Source organism: Larimichthys crocea, unplaced genomic scaffold (assembly GCF_000972845.2).
Source record: "Larimichthys crocea isolate SSNF unplaced genomic scaffold, L_crocea_2.0 scaffold269, whole genome shotgun sequence".
Taxonomy (NCBI): Eukaryota; Metazoa; Chordata; class Actinopteri; family Sciaenidae; genus Larimichthys; species Larimichthys crocea.
In genome coordinates, this window is record NW_020853550.1 from 959484 (window position 1) to 976283 (window position 16800).

General features: G+C 40.4%; 1 protein-coding gene across 1 annotated transcript; it reads right to left on the reverse strand.

The window, feature by feature from the left end:
- Positions 1–9508: 9508 nt before the first annotated feature.
- LOC104929680 (homeobox protein BarH-like 1) lies at positions 9509–12798 on the reverse strand. The gene is made up of 4 exons (XM_010744261.3): positions 12196–12798; positions 10756–11047; positions 10388–10472; positions 9509–9998 (listed from the first exon to the last, which is right to left on the reverse strand). Exons 1-4 carry the CDS (start codon positions 12395–12397, stop codon positions 9831–9833), a joined length of 747 nt encoding a protein of 248 aa, XP_010742563.1. The 5' UTR covers positions 12398–12798; the 3' UTR covers positions 9509–9830.
- Positions 12799–16800: the final 4002 nt, after the last annotated feature.

A 16800-nucleotide genomic window follows, 5' to 3' on the forward strand; every position in this document is an offset into this window, starting at 1 on the left:
AGGATCCAACTTCATATTTAGTCCTACTGTGTTTGTCCAGCATTGCAGTCTGGAGACCCAAATTAATGCTGAAATTATTATTTTATTATTCAGTTCATTGATCAAAGTCAAAGATGTGGTGGATCCAGCTTCTCTGATGTGAACAATTTCTTCACTTTTATATCATGGCTAATGGAATATCTTTGGATTTTGGACCAAAACAAGCTATTTGAAGACACATTGGCTCCTGGGAACTATTCATAGACAGTTTTCTGTGTTTCATAGACATCAACATCAACAAAACAACCTCTAAGAGGATCAAGTGGTGCTTTAAAGCAGCTTCTTTGAGGAGCCTCTGCAGATCCACCTGTTTGTACTGAGCACACCGACCTCAACTACTAATACTTGAGATAATGACACAACTTCAGATAATAACTATATAGTTATGTTCTGTTTAGCCCCATGGGTCACGGTGAATGATAAGAATCAGGAGTCAAAAGTGCAGTAGCTCTAAAGGCTCTAATGTTTTCTCACAGTGTTTCTTTGCTGTTCAAACTAAGTTTCCGTTTCTTGGGTTTCATCTGTTTTCATAATCTGTATCACTTAAGTCAGAGTGCTTTTGCATGGCCGGCTGCTTTTCCACCATTTAGCCAGTAGAGAAACGCTCGGGACTATCAGCTACATCTAAATGAGAAGCAAAATATGAGCACAGAACACATCCATAATGAATTATAGAGGGCTTTAATGAGAAATGAAGCTGTTTCCACACAGTCGTGCCGTGATAAGATGCCTGTAGTGAAGGATCTGTCCAAACAGCTCTTGGGAAGCAACGTGAAGAGGGCATGACAAACCGTCATGACGTCTGTATTTTGTTTAAAGTGAGCGTTGAGGAAGAGGGCCTCAGAAAAAATGTGGGAGGGGGGAAACTATTCAACAGTTCAAACCATTAAGCATTTAGCTGGCTTTTCATGGGGGGAAGCGTTTTAGGAAATATGTGCAAGAGGTAAAAAGTTTGGTTGTGTTCTGAAAAGTGAACTACAGAGGAATCTTTCACAAAAACAAACGAACAACTGGGTGAATTCTTTAGCTATGCACCCTTGGTAACATAAGTCTTGAAGTTGTTACCAAAGATAGATCGCTGCCTTGTCATGTCTTACTTTTGAAAAGCCCTAGAAAGTAGGATTGACTTTCAAGCTGGATTTTGAAAGGGAAGGGGTTTTGTGCTGTAATTGCTATATAATGAGGGCTTCACTGACCTCCTGCCACATCTTGGCCATGTTTTTTTATTTACTCGTCTAGCGAAAAAAGGCAATGACTCCGTTAAACAGATGGAAAAAATATGTCTCTCCAGCTCCTGCAGGAATTTGATTTCTCCCAACAGCTGTCTTGCTTTATACAAGCATGAAGTCAGGGAATCGCCCATCTCAAATCAATCACGCTGGCTGACGCTTTCTGCAAACTGTGCTCGCAGAGGAGCCGGCTGGAGGGGCGTGTGGGCCAAGAGGGGAGCATCGTCATGGCGGAGGAGCTGACGGGGCTGATGTGCTCTTGTTTACGTCCTCTAATGCCTTCTCCCATTAGCTGCATGACTCGGAGCTGTGATCTGAGCCACAGGAAATCACCTGACACCTTCGAGGAGGAAACTTTACTTTAGCACAACTCCATTAACCTCGCTCTGAGTGCATTGTGATGATGATGGACCAGTTTGCTACTTTTACAATTTAGCTTTTATAGATATATTGACTGTCAAAGCCAGCAATACCATTAGAGTAAAAACCCATTACTGTATGTTTTCATATAAATACACGTCTGTTTGGCTGCTCACTGCTCATAAACACAAAAACATGCATAAAACAGAAAATCTGACAAAGCAAAGAAAAGGATTATAGGACAGAACGCCAAATGACTTTGTGTGTTTGGAAATGGATGTAAGAAAAAAAAACCAGAAAAAATCTGTCAATTTCAGAGAATGAAACCAACCTGGTGAAAACCTGAAACATATGTCGTCAGATCCGGTGTCGTTCTGATACCACCACTATTTTGGATAATCCACAGAGGAGACTGTGAGCAGCTTCATTGGAACTATCCAACAAACAAATAGTCCATCTAAGATGAGCGAGGAAACGTGTTTTCTCTTGCTAGATAGTTAGCATTTGCATGATTTAGCATTCACATGCAGCACACCGCCTACAGAATAATAAAGGGTCAGTTCACCCAAATTAGAAGAATAGAAATAAAAAAACAAATATAGAGCAGTAGTTTGGCAAAAAAAAATTATGTTTCATCCACTAGCATGAAGTGAATATTAGGAGCGAGTGAAAAACCAGAAGAAGGGGGTGCAATAAGTGATATAATTAAAAGAGTGTCGGGAAAACCTAAGAAACAGGATGTAAATAAGACATTTGCATTCGTTTCAGATCTGTGTGGAGCCATCATGGATGTGTTATAGAGAAGTATGAACTGCACCAACTCATGTATCACAAACAAAACATTTGCCTCCATAATTTGCTAATTGGTCATTTGGATGATGTGACCTCGTGTTAACTTCACTGATCACACCAAGTCCTGTCACATCAGTGGTATCTGGTCGGCTTTCAGTGACTTGTTTTGTTGAGCCTCTTCCATCTTTTTGTTTAATGGGCTTGGCCCTGTTGGCTGTACCTTTGTGTTTCGGTTGGCACGTCACTGGCATATCTTGCCATGTTACCGCCACCTGTAGCTGAGTGGGATCTGTAAAACCACTGGCACGAATGTCTACTGAGTCACCTGCGCGTACATGTGCGTCCTCGTGCATGAGACAAACAAAACAGGGACCCACACATAGAAAAACAGCTCCAGTGACGATGAAAACAAATGCAACATTGTGGCCAGTGCAGACTGCTGTAAACTCATTCACCTCGGCTGTAAAATCTCACAGACAGACGTGGACAAATAAAACCAAACTCTGTACACGGCTATAATAAAATAATACCTCTGTCATGATGAGAAATGAACAAAGGAAACTAAGAGATTCGTGTGAAATGTAGTAGTGCCGTGATGACTTCAGATATATACAAAACATTAAAAATAACATGAATCTCACAGATTATTATGATCACCACAGTAATTGTAAGAATAACATATTATTAACAGTGCTGTAACTTTAATATTTCTTCTCAGCCAAACTGTGCATATCTGATAGAGCAGGTCAAATACCCTGGGGTGTATTTTTTGGACAAAAAACATAAATAAATGATATCCTGAGAAAAATAATTTTCCCTTGGATGGATATGGCAGCTTGAATATTCATTCTGGTCATTCTGAATTATAAAACATGACTCTGAAGTCTGAGTACACATAGAAAATAGTATTTATTTAAACTGCAGCCCTGGGTGAGTGCCCACTCACTGGCACAAGTTGTTGTAGAGAGTGAAACAGTGAGGACTTTATTCCCCGACACTTCAGACTGCAAACGCTGCCCTGTGGTTCACTTCATGTCCCCATCAGAGTGCTGAGAGCTTCAGCCTCATAATGAATGGGAGTCACACTGAGCTATTTATAAAGCTGAGGGTCTTCGAACGCGCCACGCGCTAATGTGGCTGCAGCTGATTAATTATCATGCAAAGTGGAGAATTCATTTGGAAATGAATCAGCAAATTATTTTTTATATTTATTTACAGTGTATATGTACACCATGACTGCTTGCTCAGGATGCTGAGAGACGTGTTGGTAAATGACGCCTCGCCTTGACTTGTGAGGGATCTAATGAGTTGGCAGCCATCCTTAAAACTTTGAAGTTTTCACAGTCTTCTAGTCTAGTCTCAGATATTAAAGGCTCAGTGCACCCATTACAATAAATATAATTTCTCACATAGTTTGATTTTTATTTGAACAGGTTTTGAGGAATCAGTCTCTCAGTTTCACTTTTTTTTGAGGATATAATCCCTAATAACGCTGTAAACAGACTAAGTCTGCAGATAATCCAGAGTAATGAGGAACTTTTTTTCTGAGAAGAGATGCTGTTTATAAATTTCATTTTCCAGTGGCTGTTCCTGGAGCAAAAATGAACTGCTGGGCACCTTTTAACTCCCCACTTGTCATACTTTCTCCATATATACCCTCACTAGAACCTGTTTAATTTGTCCCTTCTGCTCTACTGTAAACTTGTAAAGTTTCTTGTTCACACACAGAGCCACGTTAGCATTTATATGGAGTAGTGCGGAGCGGTAACCTCCATGGCCAACTGCAGTTCCTCAAACGTCCACTTGAGGCTGGCTCCAGAAGTGAGTCAGTCTCCATAAGTCCCCATGTTCAAATGTCCAACTTCACAGCAGAAATAAACATGTTTACAGCCTGGTACAAAAAACAGTTTTGGTCTCTGTAGCTAATTTCCCCGTTCATGACAACTGTACTGAGGGTGAATTTATATACAACTCACCTGTTCAAATGATATTAAGGCTTAAAGTTACATAATTAATTTATAATTAAGAGCATGGCTGCTTTGATTGACAGGTGAGTGCCGTTACAGGTGGTTTGTTTGAGCAATCCATCTTCATTCAGCCCGCGTCAGTTTCACCTATACTCCATGTTTTTGCCTGTTTTTAGATTAGCCAGGAGCCAACAGAGGCAGGACCACCACACTGAGCTTCACGGCAGCTTTTCAGAAGCCTGTGGGTGTCTTCAAAGAGACTATGTCCATGTTTTATGCAGTCTATGGTTTATGATGTCATTATTCACTCCTTCTTCACTCTTTCTGTTTTGGTCTCCACCACCTTCTGAAGGACTCTTTAACAAAAATGACACTCTCTCCATCAGCTAGTGTAGCTACAGTATTATTTCCTTTTTCACTGAAAGTAGCTGCCTGCTGGTCAAAACAGAAAAGTTGCGATCATTTCGCTGAGCAGTTGATAGGACTCGGCCATGTTGTCCTGCACGTTTGAGTCGTCTTGGCTACTTCAGAAATTGTTATTTACCATCAGAGCCCCCCTGCTTGCATTTCCATCAGAAGCATATTGAACAATGATAACAAACCTCCCCTCAACATCAACATAGCTCAGATAGAATTATCTCCCCGGCAGAATTTAGAACAGTCTCATAAAAAAAAGTCATGTTGTCGGGGAACGTCCAGTGAAAACAAAGAGAAGAATGGCAGAGCTAATGTGGAGCTGGGCCTGCACAGAGTTGGGTTTCAGTCTAATTGGGATCATACGCCGCATGTGCAGTTTTGGCACATACGTTAGATTAATCAGGGGCTCTTTAATCGTGGTGAAATTCTCCTGTGCGTGGCTGGGCGGACGCTGGACCCCCCCACCACCCTACACACACACACACACACACACACACACACACACTCACACACACACTCACACACACACTCACACAGACCCCCAGCCTGGGCTCTGTCTAAGTACAGACCTTTTGACTCCATAAACACCCGCTCTCAAAAATTGGGGTCAACCTCTCATTGCTCTGCAGCAGAACACTATCATGCCACCACAAAGGGTCCCCTTAATGATTAAATTGCGTCGAGTATGGATGTTCCGAATCGGCAGATTCCTGGCGGCTGACTCTTCCTCCTGATTGTAATTTATGTCGGAAGTCATTGCTGTCCAACACTCGGCCCTGTTCAAAGCCCAGGAGAGAGGATGTGCACATATATGAGGCCTGCATCATTCAGCAAAAAGGCGACCTCACACATTCACCTCGTACCATTTTACAAATTGACAACAGCGATAAATGTGTTTCTAAAATGTACTGTTTTTTTTTTTTCTTATTGCTGTGACTCTTCGGCCAACCTCAGCTCTGCTGTTTAGGTGAACCTGTCTTTAATCTGCATATGATTAAGGCTTGACATAAATTTGACATTCTGGGCAAGGACTGATTAGCCATTTGCTTAGATGATGATGATGGTGTGTGTGTGTGTGTGTGTGTGTGTGTGTGTGTGTGTGTGTGTGTGTGTGTGTGTGAGTGTGTGTGTGTGTGGTGGGGGACTTGCAGATGTCCATGTGGATCTTTAGGTGAAACTGAGAGCTGTTATTCAGGACCACCACGTGAAGGAGGTTGAAAAAATATATAATCAGGTGATTAGCAGGACTGTTATTAATCTGTATTCTTTCATTTGTGAAGAGCTGCTATGTTTGAATGAATATAGAGTTTATGAATCCTCACTTGACTGAATGAAACTAATGTAAATATCATAAACTTGGTTTTACCATTTAGACTATACGGTCATTTCATGCATGCAATAAATCACAATGCTGCTTTTTCATCACAATAAGAATCCCATACATTATAACCATGAAAACATGTTGTTTTGTCTTTACTCAGGTTACTGAAATACATGTTGAAGCTCTCTGATGACAGCAGGTCTTTGAAACTTAAAGTGCTGGTAATTTTATATTAAAGGGAGAATACAAAAAAAAAAGGATTTGAGAAAATAAGCAGACACCCAGTGAAAACGCTCTAAGTATAACGTGTGTGGATGCAAACTCAAACCTTTCAAACATAAATTGCGTGTTCTGAGTTTAAACTGAAGATGCAGACCTTTAATTTTCTCGTGTAAGACACATTGGCTTTGAAGTGAGTGATTTCTGCTCTCTGCTTTGTTCTCGGTGTTTACAGCGCTTCATACACACTGACCTGAGCCCGCTCTGCACGTTGATCCACACACACACTTGTAGCTTCAAGGACACCTTAACCTCAAGGTCATCAGGCTCCAAAATGAAGCTCGTGGAAATCAGACAGGAACAAATTTAACAAAGACATTTACATATTGAAATCTTTTTGTTTGACGTGTTTGAGCTGGTTTTCACAGTAGACACACTTTTTTGAAACTCGACTGCAGTTTGTCTGACAGTTTCCAGTGTTTCTGATTGAAAGAGGTGTTTGGTGATGAAGGAAAATGTAATCTTATTTTGAAGAAATGTCCTGCTATGTTTTTAAAGTCATTTTAACCACCAATGTCTCTTGATTCATACAGACATAATTTGTCATTATTAAGCACATTATTTTGTCCAATTGAGGTTAAAAAGTTTGCTTTGTTGGTATATTTACAGGTGTAAGAGTAGAGAGCTCCAGTACTGGTCCATTCATCTGTGTCTGCAGATTATTATTTAGTATTGAATTGAAAAAAAAAAAAAAAAACATTTATTTTTACTCCTTGAAATCTGGACAGTGGGAAAAGTTTTGGTGCAGTTGTTGTTTATGCACTGGCTCTTTTTTTTTTCTTTATGTGGTGTGTGTGTGAGAGATAAAGAAGGAGACCCTTCTCTCGCTCTGTGTTTAAATATAGAACCTAACATGAGAATATTTACAGGATTTCCCGCATAAATAAAAGCCTGCTCTTTCGTAAAGCGTGTTTGATCCGCAGCTGTGTCTGTCTTTGTTCCTTCACACAATTAATTGGGCGTTTTATGGCACAATGGAGAGCATGAGTGAGTCTATAAAATAAAAACCTGACTGTGAGCTGATCAGCTTCTTTTTAAGTCTCTCTGCTTTTATAGAGGAAAACCCGTCCTGCTTGTTTGCGGAGAAGACGCACCTTTTTTTATTTACGTTGTGGCGCAAAAGAAACTTTAAATATGAACAAAACATATTTTCCTATCAAAGATGAAGCTGTGCTGCATCACTCACATGAGGGGAAAGGTTAACTCTACCTGTGATGTCTCTTCAGGGTCCGGCCCACGCACGGGGGACTGTATCCTGCTTAATGATATTGTTTGAATAAGAAGGCCTGTAATCTTATTATCCGCGCCTACACGGACCTCTCTTGTCTAGACTGGGGGCTCCTCTAGAAGGACGCAGGGACCAATGCTCTTCAAATATTACAGAAAAAAAAAACAATTAGAATACAGGAACTTTTTCATAACGTGAAAATACTCACAGCAGAGATATTCATTTGTGTAGGACAGGCGCATGTCGTTAACTCCAAACTCCGAGCCAGAAACCAAATCCTCCACAGATATCCAGCTAATATGACAGAAACTAGTGCGTGTTGTTTTTATGTTTTTATATTAGAATGATATCCGCCTCGTGCTCTGACTTTGATCAGAGCTCATGTGGTGTCTGTTAAACTACACGCACGAGCACACGAGCACACGCGCGCGCAGGACCGTGTAGATATGACAGTTTATAAACAGTTTATGAACAGTTTATGAACGTTTCTCGGAGGTTAGATGTGAAGCTGGTCTGCGAGTTATTTCATTATTGTGTAATATTAATTTAAAAAATGTATAAAAAGAGATTTCCACACAGCTCGACGCGTGACCCAAACAGAAGCTCCATTGAATTCAACGTTTTCACTTAATTAAAGACAATTAGTTCAAAATACAAGTTCAGTCACGTGCTTCACTTCGATAAAACGGCTCCGCTCCAGTTTAAGAAATTATTAAATTATTAATTAAACTGTAGACTTCCAAAAACGCAAACTCAAACACAAATTATATTTCCGGTTACATTTATAATAATAATAATAATAATAATAATATACTCATAATAATAATAATATAATTAATTCTACGTCATTTGGTTTTAATGTATATTAATAAAGAAAGCTGGTGCGTTTTTTTTCACATCAGTATATCGCCATAACTCGATTCAAATGCAGGAATGATTTATTTCTTATTTAGTTCTAAACATTCCTGTGTTTTTTTGCTGCCCTGAAGCGCCTAGCGCCGCTCAAGCCGTCCGACCCTCCTGAAAAAGATCACATGGATTAAAAACCCGCGATCAGGCTGCCAGAATCCACAGAGCACAGAGAAAAAAATATATCACATAATATATTATATAAAAAAAGAATTCTGCGAGAGTAAAAACTAAAAACTAAATCCACCGAATAAAAAAAGAAGGTCTGAGGTCAGAGCTGAAGCACCAACATTCAACACTCCCAACTTACAGCTTCTATTATAATAAGATATAATGATTGTTCCAAATCAAATTAGGCAATGTCATAATAACAACAGACTCACCGAGATATGTGGCAGCATTTCCATATATATAATATAAATATAAATAATATAATATAATATAATATAATATCATTGATCCACTCCTCAGGTGAACATTCAGCGTGTTTTCCTCGAGAAAATGATTTTTAGAATGATTTCAAAATAAAATCTTTTAGAAAGCTTCTTTGCTCTGTTTTCATGAGTCCCTCTAAACAGTCCACATCACTTCCTTTCTTCCATCCAACACCATGAACAGTACCAACACAGCCTAACAAGAAACGCATGTCCCCTGCTCAGTCAAATTATGATCACATTAAATATGACAAAGTTTGGTTTGATCTCTCGCTCGGATTTTTCCTCACATTTTTCTCTCCTCTGTCTAATTTGTGGTACACCCAGCTGAACATGTCACAAACCGCTGACACGTTCTCCTGCTGTGATGGTATGTAACCATATTAGGCCCTGAGTGTGACTGAGGAAACTCTCATCATCTTCATATTCACTCACACAGATAAAAAAAAAAGCTCATCATGAGCCTGTGTCCTTCATAATAAACAGAGAACAGTATTAGTGAAAATATATTTAATAATTAAACAGAGCACAGTTACACAAAAAGGAATGCAAAAACAGACGAGTGAGAGTGGATCCTTAGAATATAAAGGGTAGACCTACTGCAAAGGTTTGAGTTCCCTCCTCAACAGCAGCAAAGTCACCATGAGGCAGTGCATGGTGGGGCTACGACAGCAGCGCATGGCTGCTGGAGGATGTCAGGTTTCTGCGGGGCCCTGCGAGTCCACACGGTCCAGCTTTCAGGAGCATCCTCCTCTCCTGTGGAATCTGGCCCCATCCAAAACATACAAACTGAGCGTCCCAAAGCTTCTGCATATACAGTCATGTGAGTATGTGTTGGGCCTTCAGGGCCCAGGGTCATTCCTCCTGAGTGCTCTCTAAGTGGGAGCTGGAGCCTTCGGACTGGGGGTCAGGGTCTGCGGCGGATCTTTCTTGTTCGGAAAGCTGCTCACTGCTGGGGATGGAGTTCTTCTTTGGACGGCCTTTGGGTTTAGTCGGTGACTCGAGGCCTCCTCCCTGCAGCACCTGTGGGGTGAGCGTGAGCAGAAGAAAATGTGGTTTTGAGTCGAGTTACAGACTGTGATGCAAGTTTGAAGACAAAGACTCCAGTCAGAGAGTGGCACAGTTTGTCACAGCACAGACAGAAAAATGCAGATTCAGACAGTCTGTTTAGGCTGCGCTTTTTACTTAATGCTCAACCACATTCATAGAAGGCAGATTATTCCAGCAATAACAAGAATGACTGAGTAACACAGGCTTTTACTCTCATCTGATTTGGTAGTTAGGAGTCTGTTAATAATTCAATGTGTCTGAATTATACAAAGCAAAAACATTTCTTATGTTTGTTGTTATGTATAGATCTAACCTCATACAAAATGACCTCTACCACATGATCAAAAAGAAGAAGAACTTACAATTTTCTTCCACTTCATCCTTCTGTTCTGGTACCATGTTTTCACCTGGAGCTGACTGAGTCCCAGAGACTCAGCTAGATCTATTCTGTAAGGAACAACAGGAAGAACATCCAACATTTCAGAACACACAGTCCATCACAGGTTCACTGACAGCGTTTCTGTCTGTTTAAATGATCTCATCAGGTCAGCTCTTTCTAATAATTCTGTGTCAATTGTAACATTCAAGTCATCAAAATTTAATTTATAGTAGGAATACAAATTAAAACTACCATTAAGACTGGAAATAAAAATACAAACGTTATTAATAAAAAAAAATATTAAGCTTTATTTTCTAGTCTGACCTGCCTTCTAACAGACTTTAAACTCACCTGTCAGGCGTCGACAGGTACTTCTGCTTCTCGAAGCGTTTCTCCAGGCCCATCAGCTGCAGCTCGGTGAACACGGTGCGGCTCCGGCGGCCCTTCTTGGTCTTGCTGCCTCCGTCTCCTCCGTGCTCCAGCTTCCCGCGGAGGTGCAGATCCAGCGGCAGGTGGTGAGAAGCCGCCCCGACCTGCAGGCCCGTAGCCGCGGATAGCAGCGGTGAGCCGAGCGGAGAGCCCAGCGAGCAGGACAGCGGAGATATGGGGAACTTGAGGAGGCTCGTCTGGTCCGCTTTTAGCACTGAAGGAGACCGACACACACACACATACACACACACACACACACACACACACACACACACACACACACACACACACACACACACACACACATACGTACACAAGGGAAATTTAGTTTTAGAATTTATATTAGTTGTTTTTTAGTCAGTATATACACGCAGGGGTCATCAGTACATTTCAGTAACACTGATCTGAGATCTGATTATTGGATTTCTAACAATGCAGACTTGTGAGGTCAGAGTTCAGGGCCGTGCTGGATCCAGATTCCCACAAATACAGCTGATAGAATATGATGAAAAATACTCCTAATAATAAATTTGTATTTATAATAAATACTAACATGTTCCAGTCCAAGCAGCAGCAACAACAGCGCGGCCTGACCGAGCGGCCTGCACCGTTACAATCAGACCTCGGTATCATCGTGCCATTATTATAATTATTGGTTGTTTTTATTTGCATTTCTATTTATCAGGCTATCATGTTCACATTCCGATTTATGGCACAGTCTATCGTTCAAACATGGCTGGTAATGCGAGCCTCGTTAAAGAAATCGCAGCGTGTGATCTACATATGTTCAAAATAATCTTCATGTAAACACGTGAGATTATGACCAGGAAAAAAATCAGCGGGAGCTCCGTGAAGCGACTCATTGATAAAATATGAAAAGTTTGACTTCGGCCTAAGAAATTATTTTATTTCTGAGATATGAGTCAATATTGTACCATGTTCCAAGTCACCGTGCTGTGTCTGCACTGCTCCAAGTGTTACACATTCAAAAATAAAAGATTCGCACATTTAAACTTGTTTTTTAGCCGCTCGGTATTTTTTGAAACCAAATAAAAACACTCCAGAACATGACTGAATGTATCCTGGTTATTCCCGCAGACTTTTACAGCTCATATCTGACTTTTTATTAATTATCGAGCCCCAGTAGCTGTTCTTTAAAACAACCCTGCTCGAGACTAAGGTGAAGTTATGAATTAAGTTTATTTATCGCGAGAAAAACGCGCATTTACTTAAATATCATTTTAAATGTATGATTATTAACATTAAAACGTTATATTATTGTATATTATTTTCAGTCCCCACAGTGTTTCCAGCATTAAACCGCTCACACAGTCTCTCACGCTCTCCTCCCTCTTCTCTTACCCAGTTGGTTGTGGAAAGGCCGGGCGGACAGCAGAGCGTGTACCCCGAATTTAAGGAACTCCCCACCCGGGGCCGACGCTTTGTGCTCCGGGTGATCAGTCAGGATCTCCTCGATCATGAAACTCCTGTAGCGATGCGTTCTGTGGTCCGGGTGAATCTCCGGAGGATAGTAATGCGCCCCCATGTCCAGAGGATGCTGCATAATCTGGCTGTGCGGTCACCTTCACAGAAACCGAGCGCGTACACAGATTCTCACTCCCTCAATGGCCTAAAGCCAGCTGTCATATTCCCTCTGTGGTGCCTCTATAGTCCGGAGAGATCAGCACTGTGGACCAAAGTTATCCTCGGGTTCTGGGTAAGCCACAAATACCAAGTACAGGTAGCCGACTTCTCTGCGCGTCTGTGCGTCCTCTGCCGGGTTCGTTACTTCTGGTCGGATTTGGTTCTTTTTGGAGATAAAACCGGAACGGAGAGCAAAACTTTGACCAAAAAAATCCCGAACCCTGCCGTGGTCATGCCCACTGTCTGTGTTTGTGTGTGTGTGTGTGTGTGTGTGTGTGTGCGTGTGTGAGCCGTGGAGGGTCTCGGAGCTATTTGTCAGCCGCCGAGCGCGTCACCTTGGCAGTGAGTTGAGGAATAAGCTTTGGGTTTTATGAGTCTCGTCATAGCCCCACCTCTTCACAGGGTTTGTCTCGGTGCCTTCGCTGAGCCAAAGTTACATGCAAAGCCGCACATGTCCTGCATGGATTTATATGCAAAAGGGAAGAAAATAAGGAGCTGAAAGGACGGGCATTTTAATGCAGGTGATATTCGAGAGTTTCAGGGCGCTAGTTTGATGATGATGATGATGATGTGAAGCAGTTAATGCGACACAGGGGAGCTCAGACATAAATATTCATGTGTGATATGTGATATGCTCAATAAGCTCGTTACATATAGGTGGAGAACTGATGCAGGTGTGACTTTGCTGTTGTACAATAGTCCTACATATTTTTTTGCCAGAAGAGATATTTTGTTTTTACTGTGCTGTTAATCACTTTGATGCTGTGAAGTCATGATTGCCTAATGTTATATACATGATGTAGTGTCAGACGTCAGCTGATGGTATCAGTGCTGCAGTCTGCCGGGTCCAGTAAAGCTCAGAGGGAAATATTTCATTCTAAGAGGTCAAGAAACCCACGCCAGAGCACCTCTGGGATGTTTTTTTCCTTCGCGGTTATTTGGCTCAAAATTTCGAAATATCTCCCACAGCATATTTTTAGCATGTCTCAGGGCTGCTTTGAGAAAAGCTCTGGCCTTCTACAAAATCAGCTCTGGGCCGGAAAACCTCAAAGAACCTCTGGATGTTTCAAAGTTGGTGGTCTAGGTCGATTTTTTTTTTTTACTTTTTAAAATTTAGCATGAAAATTTAAAGCATATCCTTTAGAATATGACAATAGGTCATATTTTTCTGACAAATACAGAAACTAACAATATAACAACAACACAGGACAGCCATAAATACATGTTACAGTCTTTAAGACATCAGTGAACTTATCTGAAACAAAACAAAACAAAAAAAAAAACATCTCAGAAATGTTTCCCAGTCAAAGCAGCATTAAATGCTGCGCTGTGAGGGAGGAATGGTGAACACTGCAGTGTGAAATGTGTAAAAAGAGCATACTGGATGATAAAGCACTGTTCTTAAATAGTGGAGCCCTTTAGGGACAAGAGAGAAAGTCTGGAGAACAGCATATCCTAAAAAGTGCTCTAAGTTTCGTGGCCATATGTTTTTATATTTTCCAGGGGAAAGAGCAAAGTGACATTGACATTTCACACTGAGAGCACTGAACAAAGACATTTAAGTAGCAACAGGACAGAGGATAAGACTCAAACGGATACAAAATTATTATATAATATTGTATGTACATCAGGCAGGGAACTGTAAGATAAGTTCCTAAAATGATCAGGATTCATCTCACAGGAAATATCTGCAGTTACAGTTTTAAGGAAAAAGATTGTGACCAGCTGGTTTAGGGCATATTTTCAAAGGTATGTACGATCATGAATCCTCTATAAAAATGTGTATTTGTGTCATGAGAAGAACATGAATTCAGACTTCTGAGCAAAACAACAAAAAAGAGCAAACACATTTAAAGTTTAAAGCAAATGACGCATCTGGTCATATGTTTACAAATGATCAGTTATATTGTTCATGAGAATCATAATCAGTCATTGTGTGTGACACATTATAAAATGTTTGTCTGTTTAATTGTGACTTAGAACACGTTCTTTCATGACATGACGTGACACAGTCTGCCAAGTAAAACAGACATTCATGTGAAAACTCAGGAGCAAGTGGTGAAGCACAATAATGGATTTAGCTCAAGTTCAAATGGACTTGCTGCCCCCAACTGTGTCATCTCTGGCTGAGCTGGTATTGTTGGAACACATCTTCCTCTGCTGGTCACTTCTGAGATTGCATGGAGAGTTTCTCACACAACACAAACGACAACAGTAACAACATGTCGGATTCTTTTTTTTCTACTTCTTTATTTAGGCTTTAACCTTTGTGATTTCACGCTTACAACCCATTGCAACTCGAATGTACTGTAAATTTGATCAGAACCACCAACTGCATTGCTCAAATCTGGTAACATTCCTCATGTCTCTGACATTATATTCACTGCTGTTCAAAAATCTGAGATCTCCTGCCAGAAAAGATTGACTCAGTACAGTCAGATGGCTGAGTGGACTACTCTTTATGTTTAAATGGCTTTTCATGTTTGTAGAAAGTGCTTCACAAATAGATTTTATTTTATACGAAGGGTTTAAAACAACAACAGAGTTTGTACATGGAGAACAAAACGGTGTACAGTTGTTCAGCCAGACTGACTGAAAGGACAGAAAGAGACAAAGATGCTCTGAGTTAGTTAAATCAGAATAGAAGAAATCAACAGTCAGAGAAACTGGAAGCTCTGGACAATGTAAATAATAATGTCTACATCAAGCTGAATTAACAGACGTTGCTTTGGCAAAGATATTCTTCAAACTTCAAAACAGAAATAGAAGTTAACAATAAAATATCAGGTGGTCATGCTTATGAACTGGTAAACTCCATCCAAGGTGTTATAGAAGTCTATAGAAAAACTATAGACTTATAGAACTATAGAACTATAGAAAAAGGGGAAGCCACAGGGCAAAAATCACACAAAGGAAAATGTCGACTGGCTTTGCCCCGCCATGAGTCTTTCTCAGGGTGAGGCTGGAAAGAGGACAAATAGAAGGGCTGGAAATGGATCAGGGAATATCAACATACTATGGAGTGACACATCACAGTACAAAACCGTTAAGTCAGACCACTGAGCAGACTGCAGAGAAACTGGTTCCCAAAATATTTAATGCCCAGTTGTATCGTTGTGACCTCCAATGTGATTTTAGTTGGCAGTTTGAGCGTTCCTATGCAGAATGATGTAGTGCAGTTTTCACATTTATCTGTTAAAGGTTGGAAAAGGCTCTGGCTGAAGCCCCTGTTGGTCCTCTGGGCCTGTGTCCAGTGGGCTGATTTTGTAATTGACACAAAGCTATCAGCTCCTGTTCTCCTGTCCAATCAGCAGCTGCCTTCATTCACAGTTTCTGTGTAAGAGCAGCACCTCTGCACCAGGCTGAGAACTGCAAACTGTCTGTGCACCTTTATCCTGCTGCCCAGGTAGCGTAGGATTATAGAAATATTAAAATACTGGAAGTATTGAAATATATGGAGAGATTAAATACATAAAAAAAATGTTGTAACAATAAATCACAGTAATGCACAGTTTACAGTTAATATGGACATGGTTATGGATGATCATGCTGACAGAGCTGATTTAGATTTGGACTACAGCCAATCAAACACTTTCTATCTATCTCTCAGTATGATACTGATGAACCTTCTTACTGTTTATAGTGTTTCAAATATTATTTAAAAAATATTTTAATATGGTGTTATATAGCAAAAATAATGTATGCAGTCCACACTCACTGTTCAAACTCTGAAGAAACATATTCATCAGGATAGTCAGAACAGTATTTTATACTACAGTATTCTGATATTCTTTTCTTAGTAGCTCACCATGATCACCATCATCTTAAAAAAATCGCCACTAGGCTGCAGCAGAGGACATCACTGAAAGATGATGAGCTGAGCTGTGTCTCCCTCAGTCAGATGTGTCTAGTCCAAGACTTTTCTAAAACAATTAGTAGAAAAAACTTTAAAAACTTTGAGAGCAGTTACCTAAACATGGAATTTAATCATCGCTATAAACACTTTTAAACTCATATTTCCTTTTCATATATAGTTTATATATTCCCTAATGTGTTAGGATGGCAATGGACAATTACACATGAAGAACTTTACTAACAATACTTTAATAATCCCAGGGGGAAAAATAATTTTTGTTACAATACTCCAGGTATACAGACAAACAAAAACAACATATGTAAACAAGTAACCATCTATTAAGAACAATATATATATATATGGCCAGGTACATGTGACCAAAACCGATCACTACATAAACTATATATATATTAAAGGTCCAATGGTGCTGCAGGCAGATGTTGTTTTGCAGAGGGAGGGATGGACAG

Excerpts from the sequence above, each read along its gene's own strand:
- LOC104929680 (XM_010744261.3), bottom strand. The coding sequence starts at position 12,397 with ATGCAGCATCCTCTGGACATGGGGGCGCATTACTATCCTCCGGAGATT. Across the intron at positions 11,048-12,195 it reads GCCTTTCCACAACCAACTGG|TGCTAAAAGCGGACCAGACG; the intron begins GTAAGAGAAGAG and ends GGTCTCCTTCAG. Across the intron at positions 10,473-10,755 it reads TACCTGTCGACGCCTGACAG|AATAGATCTAGCTGAGTCTC; the intron begins GTGAGTTTAAAG and ends TGTTCCTTACAG.